General features: G+C 36.6%; 1 protein-coding gene across 4 annotated transcripts; it reads left to right on the plus strand.

Moving 5' to 3' along the window:
* Window positions 1–305: 305 nt before the first annotated feature.
* On the plus strand, window positions 306–3,024 carry LOC131437243 (protein angel homolog 2). Of its 4 annotated transcripts, none has more exons than XM_058606459.1 (4): window positions 306–437; window positions 619–1,201; window positions 1,255–1,689; window positions 1,747–3,024. In XM_058606459.1, exons 2-4 carry the CDS (start codon window positions 623–625, stop codon window positions 2,131–2,133), a joined length of 1,401 nt encoding a protein of 466 aa, XP_058462442.1. In that variant the 5' UTR covers window positions 306–437; window positions 619–622; the 3' UTR covers window positions 2,134–3,024. The 4 variants fall into 4 exon arrangements, with proteins under 4 accessions (XP_058462442.1, XP_058462443.1, XP_058462444.1 ...); XM_058606460.1 differs by having other exon boundaries at window positions 308–437; window positions 741–1,201; XM_058606461.1 differs by having other exon boundaries at window positions 324–353; window positions 741–1,201.
* Window positions 3,025–12,859: the final 9,835 nt, after the last annotated feature.

The raw sequence follows: 12,859 nt of genomic DNA on the forward strand, positions 1-12,859 counted from the left end.
GACCAGTTTTAAATTTGGCAGAAGAACTGGTCGAATAAAAAAAATTAGAGCGGACTGTTGGGGATACGTTTGTTTCAGTTTCAGTTATATGATAGACCGCCCATATCAATCCTGCAGCTGCTGAATTTGCTTTAAGTAATGATATTTCAAATTAGCATAGAAATCTCGTCATTACTGCACCGTACACGTTCATTAAAATGATATTATATTTTAGTAATGACACTCTTAATGATCGTGTAAGGTCCGCTATGGATTCAAATTGAATACTTTTTGCTGAGCGTGTGTACTTTGTCAACAAAACAGAACCCAAAACAAAAGATAAAATCGCACAACATCCCTCAGCTGTTTGTTATGTGATTTATTTTTGTTTCTAAAAATATATATATTAATAAATTGACGTTTAGTGTTTGTGCAGGAGCTAGAAATTTTCTCGTTTGGTAAATACACAAAACTTCGACACAAGAATAGTAACATTTAACATTTACATGAAATTTCATATACAATTATCTGGCTCAGATTAAAACTTTTTTCCCTAATAATGTTGTTACTGGCAAAGGCCAGTAATGGCCTATCTCGCTGACCTGAATATTTGATCAAGAGTTTCTTGCTATTTTGCAGTTTGATGAAACTCATTCGTAATTCACTCTCGCTGTATCTACTAGAAACGTTTCTAGCTCCTTTGAATGATCGAGCGGCAGTCAGTTACTTTTTCAGAGCCTTGAAACGTATGTCCCGCTCAGGTAAGACGTCCAACACTGGTGCCGATGAAATCATTCATCGATACTCCAAACAAAAGGCTATGTCGGAAAAATGCCGAAAATGGTGCAATGTTTCTTCGGTTCGCCGTAATACAGATGACGTTGCTTTCACGGTTATGAGTTACAACATATTAGCTCAGGATTTGCTAGATTTTCATGCAAACTTATACGATAAGCATGAACATGCGGCGTTAGCCTGGCCTCACAGATATGACAGACTAATAGCGGAAATAAACCTTGTCAAGCCCGATATTCTTTGCTTGCAAGAGCTCCAAGAGGACCACAAAGAACAGCTCAGTAGTGGGTTGAATAATTTCGACTATGATATGATTTACAAAAAACGTACCGGTTATAAAACCGATGGATGCGCTATTTATTTTCGACGAGATTTATTTAATTTGATTGATCATCAGGGCGTGGAGTATTACCAGCCTCATGTAAAGGTATTCATGTTCGGTGGAACATATTATTTTTCAATTAACAATTGTCATTACAGCGCTTGGATCGCGAAAATGTTGCAATTATTGCAAAACTGTCGGTGAAATCGAATCCTCATCAACGATTGGTTGTTGCCACGACGCATCTTCTGTACAATCCACGACGACAAGATATCCGACTGGCGCAGATTCAAATATTGCTAGCAGAGTTGGATCGTTTAGCTTTTACGGGACGTTACGCCAATGGAACACCGAAATACTTACCAACCATCGTTTGTGGAGATTTTAATCTCCTGCCGTACACTGCCCCCTATGTACTGTTGACTTCGGGTTTCTTACAGTACGAAAATCTAACGACTAATACGCTTGAGCCGAACATGTACGGTTCTCCGTGCGGAAAAGAGCTGATTCCTTCCCTACTTGGCATTACTGATAGTTGCCAGCATGAGTGTTTACTTGATCGAGTGGACGAAGAATGCAAACGCCATACTAGGGTGTGTTTTAGATTTTTCCTATGATTCGTTCAATCAAATTACGTACTATTTTTTCAGCTGTATAATTCCAACGATGCATCTACTACACCTCCTTTAAGTCCAGAATACAATCTTCAGACGTGTAAGAACTTCAGTCAAGGAAACCTGAAGCATTGCTTTCGATTTTGTTCCGCATACAAACATGGCATGACGGAAGCCCACACGGAAACGTCCACATTCCAGGGCAAATGGATTACTGTCGATTATCTGTTCTACACAAAGCTTTTCAATGTTGGTGAAAAATCGCCAGTAGATAGTAATTTGAAGTTAGTAGCATTGTACTCGCTGCCGACGGTGCAACAAGCTAAAGAAATCTACACGATTCCGAACATGTATTTCGGATCAGACCACTTTTCTCTTGCTGGTCAGTTTTTGTTGAAAGCCGATATCGATTCAAAGCTATAATGATGTTTATATGGTGTCATCAGATTTCGATGCGCTTTTGTTTTATATTAAACATATGTTTTAAATGCAAACAAAAGGATTCCACCTCATCCCATGATATTTTTATTATACTGTTACTACAGAGTGCAATGTGCAAACAAACAAAAATGAAATAAACATGCGCTTACTTTTCCCCGAGATGGCTAAACCGATTGAAATAAAACTCGGGCTCAAATAACTTACGGTCCCAAAGAACTTTTCTAAGTGCGATAGTCATTATGTACTGTTTGAAACGTCTATTTCCCTAAATTCGTAAAACTCCGGACTGTCGGCTGCCGGGAGTACCCTTTCATACGTTTAATCTTTCACGTTCTGTATTTTTAATGGACAACCGTTACTGGTATAACATCACCAGATTGAACTATCATTCGCATAACCACTTGTTCCACGATGCGCTTTTATGTCGGTATCAACTTCCTTACCAAAATCATAGAATATCATATGGATATACTTCGCTGCTTAAACGATATTGACGTACGTCTTAGCAGACCCTGTCAGCTTGGAGCGATCTCAATCTTCAGTTCAGCAACGCCATCGCACGGCATCACATTCAACATATCATGTCTATTGTATGAGTGCGCAGTGCTGCTGTTTTGGCGCGCACGAATTTGACATTTCTCTCCCCTACTTCTATGTACGAGATTCGATGCGGACTCGCCTGAGGGCACCATGCACGCAAAAAGGATGTTACCAATGATTTGTTCGGGAAATGTGAGAGCTGGATATCTTGTTAATATGATGTCTTTGGTCTTAGTCAAACAAGTAAACATTTCAATGTTTTAATTACCGGACAATGCGTAGGAGATGCGCAAGGGTTTGTCTATGTGGACTAATTCTGGCCTCAGCAACAATTTTTCATCCGATGAATAATCTGAAAATCATGAAAAAATTCTTTTCATTATCGGTTTCAGCATGTGAAATCCGTTTCGCTTTATAAAAAAATCAGTATTGAACTTTTTCTGCAATAAGTTTTCTGGTCGATGATTTTTTTGTCTGAAAATCATTTTGTGAAAAATTTCAGTTTCGAAATTTTGATTTTTCCTTTTCGAATTTTCGTGCAAGATTTTATTTATACCATCCACAAAACTGAACCTCAAAGTTCACGAGTGATTTTTTGTGTCAGCGATGACGATTTTTCGTTAAGGAAATAATCGAAAGTGAGAAGAGTCGATCAGTTCGACACCGAAGTGATTCGATATTATTATATTTTCATCAGTAAAAAATTTCTATTGAATTAATTCACAACTGAACCGCAATCGAGAAATAATCAGGGATATTTTCGATGCACGTACAGTGGTCAATATGAACAATATTTTTTTCCACATTCCAAACAGAGATTATACACTCAGAAAAATAAGGTGGTAACAGCTACCATATGAGAGGTTAGTTAAACCGACGACACGACCTGCCACTCGCCTATCAAAACTGTATCGCAAATTTAACTACCCCTCAGTAACTGGTAATGTCAAAATGAAATCACTTAAATTTTTTTTAAACTGGCAACACAAGTTGAAAAATTGTTGATTTTAAACAACAGTTACTATAACCTTGGTTACTATATATTAAAGCCATGAAGAATGTAAACAAAACCAATCCCGAATCGTATGGGAAATCTCAGAAAAATAAAATTGGTTTTACCGACCGGCTGGAAGATCGTCTTCTCGCGGTAATTTGCAAGTGCTCCAGCAAGCAAGTGGATTTTTTGTAATAAATTATCGAAGATAATATGAGGAAAAAAACGATGCACTATTTACATGCAAAATCACCCTTCGTGGGCAAAAATTGTCCGATTGGTACTGTGTGTGTAGATGATATACTCTACGGGATTTGGCACACAAAACAATAGTTTTATGCTGCTAACGATGAATGATGAAATATTAAAATGAACAAAATGATCTTGAAATCATCGAAAGTCTCTGACTACAGATAAAGGAAGATAACTAAAGCAGAAATGGGTAGCAAGGATATACTGGTGAAAATATACATGTACATTTTTTAAGATCATCTTCAAATGTTGTTTAAATACTGTGTCTTCGAGAAATTCAGTTTTTTTAATTTATCCATGATTTTGTTTGAAATTTTATGGACATGTCTTACGAACACCTTTCTTATTTTATAAAAATGGTGGGAAGAAACCAACATTTTAATGAAAAACGACTGGAATGATTTTTTTTTCATTTCTGTCCACAAAAGTTAAAAAATATTCCAGGTAAATGTTTTTCTTTCATATTTTGTTCATGCTGGCTGACTTACGTTGCCGGCATGTTAGCGAAATTCTGACGCGACAGTTTGGGTCTAAGGGTATTGAAAAGATACAAAATTCATAGAAAACACGATTTCAAAACTATTTATCAAATTATTTTATGGAATGGGAATGTGAGATCCGAAAGATAGCGCAGAGATATGTTCGGTTGGTGTTGCATTACATTGAACGCCTCCGAGGGGAAACTCTTGGCGATGCTGCTGTACTTGCTGGCTCCAGGAACATTTTCGAAAAGACGGCGAAATACAAAGCATAGAAATCCGTATTAGCTAAATGAAAAAAAATGAAAGATGTTTGGGATGTTATGACGATATGTTTAAATACCAAAGAATTCGTAGATTCAATCCTCATATAACACACAAATGAAATTTAAGCACTCACCTTTATTATAGCTTTCACTGATTCACAGCTTGTCGGAATCTTCCATTTTTACAATTCGAAATTGTAAAAATAGAAGATTCCGACAGAGCAGAGTGCAGAAAATTAAAATTTATAGATTTGTTCTATAACTTTCTCCAATACTTTGTTTATTTTTTCTGGGGCTCCTTAGTAACTAATTCGTAGCAACTTGAACAGTGTTGTCCAAGAAGATTATTTTTATCATTACCAAGGGGTCACTATATTTGTGGTAACTGGCGGTAAATCGCTCAGGAACACTTTTTATTTCGATTTTCCTTCGGAGTCTCTGGTCGTGTCGTCGGTTAAACCATACAAGTATAGTGGTTTTCAGCACACAATAAAATCAGATGATGTTAACAGTATGCGAGCTCACTTTTACTATGAATGGTTTTGGCTCTAGAATAGTAATATTGAACTGTATATGGTATGAATAACTACTACAATTGGAATGATAAGCATAACCGTGAAAGCATCTTATTTTTACATTTTGCTTATTGTTTTAACTAGTGCCATGGTATTTTTGACATTTCACTTCTGGTTCTTTCGAAACACGGAAATCTAGTTAATTTGACAATGGTGAAGATCATTCGAACATGCAAAAATGTTCAAAAGTTATATTTATTGAAATTTCGATGTAAAAATAACAAGAATACATTAAAACCTACTTCATTTCTCTCATATATTTATCACTGATTTAACATTATACATGAACATTATCTGTAACATTTTATAAATTTATTTATAGTATTGCTGATTCTGAACCATTTCTTTCAACAATGAAACGAGCGACTTCTAGCAATTAATTTTGATTTTGAATATTCGTTACTTCAACTTTTCTATGATGATAAATTTACCTTCACTAGTTAGCGCAAGAGCTTGTTTTTTGAACGCTTGTAGGCATTCAAAATCATCAACTCGTTGTTTTAATGTTTCTTTCATGAAATCGTTCGGGTTTTTTACCAGCGACTTTCTTGGGGAATAATACTGTTCCTACAAAAGTGTAGAAAAAATGTTATATAAAAATTACAAATAGAAGTATTTACACAGAAACTTAACGGATAACTCAGCAAATTTTTCAGCATATCCGCTAGAGATATTCATGTTTACGATGCTCCGAATCGAGTTCTCCATGTTTTCGAACAATTTGTAGCATTTTTTCCTTTATCATTATTTCTTATGAAATTTACTCACCTGCAATACCAATGCTGAAGTACAACTGCGCCTTATTACAAAATTAAACACTAATACAATATATCGTAATTTCCTCGTTGGAATATGAAATCTGCCGCTGTAATGAAACTTTATATGACACTAAAAAAGCAGACGCGTTGATTGACAATTTGTATAGTCGCACTAAGAAAATACATAGTCGGTTCAAAAACACCATACGACGATGCTCTTTCTACATAAATTAAGTTGATATGAACATTATGTATAGTGCTTTCAAACTTGACAATCTCTATCCAACTATATGTTTATTCATGGTAACATTATTATATTCTGAAGAAGAACTTACTCACATGGTAGTCATAACTATATCACTTCTCAACTTTATGGTGACCGAAAGTTCAATTTCACCTTACTAGTAATTGTCGTTGGAACTTTTTCGTTCTTATTTTAATGATTGTTAGAATTACCAAGCCAGAAAAGTCATAAAGACAAATAGTATAGTCAATTAGTAGATTTTTTGTTCTAGTGCTTATTACAATACGGATGGTGAATAATCTGATATCATAGTCGTTACTATTATTTGAGTGCATACTTGAAATGACCCTGAGGAACAGGTTGCGGTTACTGTAATATTTTTCTGAGTGTAGCGACGAAAGGCTTCCGCATAGCGCTTTGGCTACCTGGGTAGCTATGACCACCAGACGGCTACCAAAATTGATACAGTGTCGGTTGTCAAATCCAATTTGACAAAACAAAGTCGCCTGTATCTAAGTTAGCCGAGCGTTTTCACCTTCGCTAAAAATGTCAAAAATGTCTAAAAGATTTCAATGTGGAAAAATCGTGGTGGATACGGTTGTATCGTTTGAGTTGTATATCTGGTAGCGGTGAGGCAGTCGGTCACCAGAATGTCTGCCAGCCATATTTTTCCAGCTGGCAGCGTTTAGTCAGACATCTGGCAGCCATGCGTATGCGGGCTGCTGCTGGTTGATTACAAAGCGCTATTTAGATTAAACCCTAAGACAAGACCTGACATCTGGGGGGGCTGCTTTTGTTCCAAAATGAACCAGTTTCTGATTGGCTGATTTTGATGTTGCTACCTGCACATTGTGAAAAGAAAAAACTTTTGCAGGGTACGCGAGCAATGATACCAAGTATAAAGAAATTTAGAAAACAAATTTATTAATATATATAATTTTAGCTCACCAATGAAAATGAAAATTTTCGGAGAATGTTTCACTTATTTTCAATCTCATTGGTAATAAATGTTTATAGTGGCTGCACTGTGTAATTAAAATAGGCATCAAGCCGTTTTTCTTTTTAGTGAATTAAAGTGTAACCAAAAAAGATTTGTTAAATTAGTGTAAACTCGAAAGTGTGTTTAGTTTTACGAGAAGAATGAACTGTTGTGTTCCACACTGTGGTCGCACTAAGCATTTCTACCCAAACCTGACTTTTTCCGGTTTCCAAAAGATCCGGTAATACGTCAACAATGGATTCGATTTTGCGTTCAACATGAGATATTTCGTGTTTTGTCATCAAAGCTCAATTATTTGTTTTTAAGCATTAATATATAATAAAGAAATGCATTCACCAAAACATTTTTCATGTTTATTACAAATCAAAAACCTAAAGTCTGGCCCTTATTACCGTTCTCACTTCCACTTTCACATTCACTTCACTTACATGTCACTTCACTTGATTTTACCTATTACCAGTATCACGCATAGTGAAGTGATCAGTGTAGTGGAAAAAACTATTTTTTTCGACAAAATGTTGGTGGCGTGATGTTCATAATGACATCAAGTTCATCCAAGTAATTACTTTTGTCTCTGAAGCGGCTTCCGTAATAAGGACCTAAATTCTCTTCACTCGATTTTCACCGTGAAGTTATACCGATAATAAGGGTCACAATCACTTCACTTGGTTTTCACCGTGTAGTGACACCGGTAATAAGGGCCTCTAAAAATTTAAATGTAATATTTTTTTCCTAGCATAGTTATTAAAAAATCTGTAAATATGGTTACACTGTAGCCGATACGTTGGTATTTATTCCACAGGGCGAAAATAACGAGAAGGATGATTCGGAAGTAAGAATAAGAAGCCAGTTGTCAGGTCTTGTCCTAGATTAAACCTAGGACAGGACCAGACAACTGGCTTCTTTATCCAGAAAAATATTTCTCTTCTTATTCCGTTTGCTCCCTGCTGTAAATAATAAATGCCTCGCGATCACTGTTGCCAGTAGAGATAATTATTCATTCTTAAAACTTTCTCCCCTTATAACATGCAATTATTTATCATTTGAAAACACTTAGACAAATGTTATATCGGTCAAAAATATAGCTCTGGATTCATTTTGATCAGATGTTTGTTTTGAAGAAAACGTTTAGTTGAAACAGTTTAATAAAATTTTTCTAAAACACTCAATTTTGGGTAATTAATTTTTGCAGCTTTATTAACTAAAGTATTCAACATATTCTATTTGAGAAAAATAATAACATACAGAAGTATCCGAAGATTCGGTGCTATTCTCAACCAACATAATCAATATTCTCATCCATATCACACTTCGTGATTTCATGCTTTGTCTTTGTATCATCCAGTGATTGTTAAATGTACTCGTATACTGTCCGCATTGACAGGATTTAAAAACAATTTGAACTTAAATCCTATTGAAATTAATAATTTTGAAAAGATGACCCGAAAAATAAAATATCCAATATCATGCTACATTGTTACCGACGATACTGACAACACTTTTTCTACCACCCTGCAGTAATCTTGATTTCAACAACTTGTACTTGCTTATGTCAATTTCAACCAATCACGAGCTGGTCCGAAATTGGTCCTAAAAGTGGATTAACAATTGTCAGGTCTTGTCCTAGGATTAAACCGGAAATTAAAGAGGAAGACCGAGGCTATATTGTTGCGTGTGCTTGGCCGGGAGGTTGATGCAACCGGTAAAACAGTGAAAAAGTACTTAGCGAACATGAACATACATTGCATGAACCGGAAGTCGCGTCTATTGATTTCGGAACTGCAGGTATCGACGTAGCGGTAGCTCGCTTACTCTGGATGGCAACGACTGGCAGGCCACTTCGTATTTTACTTCCCCCACGGAGGAAGTGAGCTCCGAGGCGTAGTGCATTCTACACACCAAGTTCGCTGTGACTGACAATCAGCGAGAAAGGGATGTCAAAGCTGCTCTTCTTTCGCTCCGAGTTGGTCGTGAACGGGGAAATTTATAGTACGCAATGCCGGAAATTGTGTCGTTCATCTATAAATACTATAAGGGCGAAGGAGTGGTTTTCTGGCCGGATCTGGTGTCGGCCCAATTTATTCGTTGGAATAAATGAAGCGACTGAATATCGATATGGTACCCAGTTCGGCAAACCCACCCAACGTCCCCCAGCTTTGTTGTGAAAACTGAGGAGGAATTCATCAACGAAGAAAAAACTCAAAAACATGCCTACCTGCATGTTTTTGTCCTCCATGGCGAATGTTCCGGTTAACAACCGGAAAGCCGCTCGCAAGAACGTAGAATTTTTTTTTTGCAAGTTAGCTTAAATAATTAGCTTCCATGAGAAATTTATCAAAAGCAATTATCTGTTTTAGCCTTATTTTTATCACCATCCGAAATAAAGTCCAGGGTTGTTACGGTCGCGCGGATTTCGCGGATTTGGCGCGGTTTCTGCTAAGATTTTGATGCTATGGCGCGGATTTCGCGCGAATTTCAAAAAACATCATTCCACAAAATTCTTTGCAAATTTTTGAAACTTGTGATTTTTATGAAACCATAAAAAATTAAAGATGGGCGAACGTTTCAGCAATTGGTCGCGATGGCCGAATTTTCCCTTGATAAAACTAAAATTTACTAGAAGGCGGTTCTAGCCAACGTTTTCTACAGTGGACAAAATTTCGATTTTATGCTTTTCGATCTCGAGTGATACAAGTTGCTATTTCAACATTTTGCACTCAAGGATATTGATGTCAGGTGGAAGATATCGTCTCAGTGATCATACATTCAATAATGCAAAGAACGTAATAAATGGAATGCGATTCTTCAATAATATGGTAACTTCAATAATATTGTTGCTTTGTGCGCTGTATCGAAACTGTTTGAAATTATAGTTCTGGATTTTATAACACATAGTTGCTCTGACTACATATCAGAGACTCAGCTTGGATCCATTCCAAAGCTTTGCGTTCGACGAAATCAATCATCACATAACGATCTCCAAGTTAAGTAGACTGGGATTAAATGGATCATTTTTTAATTGGCTTCGATCATATCTAACTGGTAATGAAATGATAGTGAAAAAAGGAGCCTGTACAACCTCACCAAGTGCTGTTACATCTGGAGTTCCTCAAGGAAGTCATCTTGGACCTTTCATAATTTTATTGTAGCTCAACGATCTTAATTTTTCGATCAAGTGTATGCAACTATCGTTCGCTGATGACTTTCGTATTTCATATTTCAAAATGGTTAAAATGCCACTAAATGCTCCGTCGTCTCTTTTTGTAGCAAAAAATCTGTATTCTGTATGTAACACGCATCGTCTGTTAAGGACCTGGGTGTTCTGGAAACAAAGTTAAATTTTAAAGAGCACATAGAGCTTTTAATTGTTACAATTCGACTTTCGACGTCGTAGTTTTCTTATTTTTTTCTTCGGATTCCCTATGTTAGATATAACCAAAGACATCATATTAACAAGATATCCAGCTCTCACATTTCCCGAACAAATCATTGGCAACATCCTTTTTTGCGAGCATGTCGCCCCCAGACGAGCCCTCATCGAATCCTATACATAGAAGTAGGGGAGAAAAATGTCAAATTCGTGCGCGCCAAAATAGCAGGGTTGTGTACCCAAATAGTTAAATAGTTGTCTAACGCTTCACTCGAATATCGCGCGATTTAGTTTTCAACTTCGCGCGTTTTATTGTTCGACTTCGCGCGGATTTCGCGCGTTTTGATTTTGAAATTTTTCGTAACAACCCTGAAAGTCCATTTTTAATGCAAACACTATAACGGCTATGAAAATTCATTTCGCAAAAATCTTCTCCTCAATATATCTGATATATCAGATATATTGAATGTGCGAACTTTTTTCTTGAATATCATCGAGGAGAATGCTCGCTAGTGAACTTTTCACAACTGATTTTTTTTGCCATGTGAGAATCGCGTTGTAAAAAAACAGTATTGAACTTTTTCTGCAGTAAGTTTTCTGATCGATGATTTTTTTTGTCTGAAAATCATTTGTGAAAAATTTCAGTTTGGAAATTTTGATTTACCCCTCTCGAATTTTTGTATTCAACTTCTCATCAAATGGAAATTGTACATAGTTTGCTACTTATTGTTACATTGACTTAATATTTCAATCCATTCGAAAAGAGAAGAATAGTCTAAATGTATTGTACTTAATCAAAATTAAATTAGGTTTAACCAAAGATATCATATTAACAAGATATCCAGCTCTCACATTTCCCGAACAAATCATGGCAACAACATTTTTTGCGAGCATGGCGCCCTCAAGCGAGTCCGCATCGAATCTCGTACACAGAAGTAGGGGAGATAAATGTCAAATTCGTGCGTGTCAAAATAGCAGCACTGCGCACCCATACAATTGACATGATATGTTGAATGTGACACCGTGCGATGGCGTTGCTGAACTGAAGATTGATTTCGCTCCAAGCTGACAGGGTCTGGTTTAACCAATCATCATAATAACAAGATATCCAGCTCTCACATTTTTCGAACAAACAATTGGTAACATGCTTTTTTGCGACCATGGCGCCCTCAGGCGAGTCCGCATCGAATCTCGTACATAAAAGTAAAGGAGAAAATGTCAAATTCGTGCGCGCTAAAATAGCAGCACTGCACACCCATACAATTGACATGACATGTTGAATGTGATGCCGTTCGATGGCGTTGCTGAACTGAAGATTGATTTCGCTACAAGCTAACAGGGTCTGGTTAAGTTTAACCAAACATCATATTAACAAGCTATCAAGCTCTTACATTTTCCGAACAAACCATTGGTAACATCCTTTTTTGCGACCATGGCGCCCTCAGGCAAGTCCGCATCGAATCTCCTACAAAGAAGTAGGGAAGAGAAATGTCAAATTCGGTTAAACCAGACCCTGTCAGCTTGGAGCGAAATCAATCTTCAGTTCAGCAACGCCAACGCACGGCATCACATTCAACATATCATGTCAATTGTATGGGTGCACAGTGCTGCTATTTTGGCGCGCACGAGTTTGACATTTCTCTCCTCTACTTATGTGCAAGAGATTCAATGCGGACTCACCTGAGGGCACCATGCTCGCAAGAAAGGATGTTGCCAATGATTTGTTCGGGAAATGTGAGAGCTGGATATCTTGTTAATATGATGTCTTTCACTGAAATGAAAATCTTATTTATATTCATTAGGTTTGTCATATGAATCATATGCAGAATATAATTCATAGAAGTTATATGAAAACTTATAATCTTTATTCAATGTGTACGTCAAATCTAAATGGACGTTATCATAATGAAAGTTATAAAAATATCCCATATAATTTATATGGAAATCCGATGAAAGTCGTGAATAGTTGTTTCCTCGATATTCATCAACTGCTCCAGACACTTTTTTTAGGAAGTTCCGCATATCATTGTAATTTTAAATCGCTGACAAGACAGCTCATCCAACTTCGTTCATGGATATGCGTTAATGGACCATGAAATATATATCCGGTACATTTCATTACTCTATCTGTCTAGTAAGATTCATTTTTTTATTTCCAGTCTCGGGATCTCACTTCTCTTTCGCAAATATCATGAGGTGCTCCCTTACCGAATGGAATACTAGTAAAGCT

This window comes from Malaya genurostris, chromosome 3 (assembly GCF_030247185.1).
Source record: "Malaya genurostris strain Urasoe2022 chromosome 3, Malgen_1.1, whole genome shotgun sequence".
In the NCBI taxonomy this organism is placed as follows: domain Eukaryota; kingdom Metazoa; phylum Arthropoda; class Insecta; order Diptera; family Culicidae; genus Malaya; species Malaya genurostris.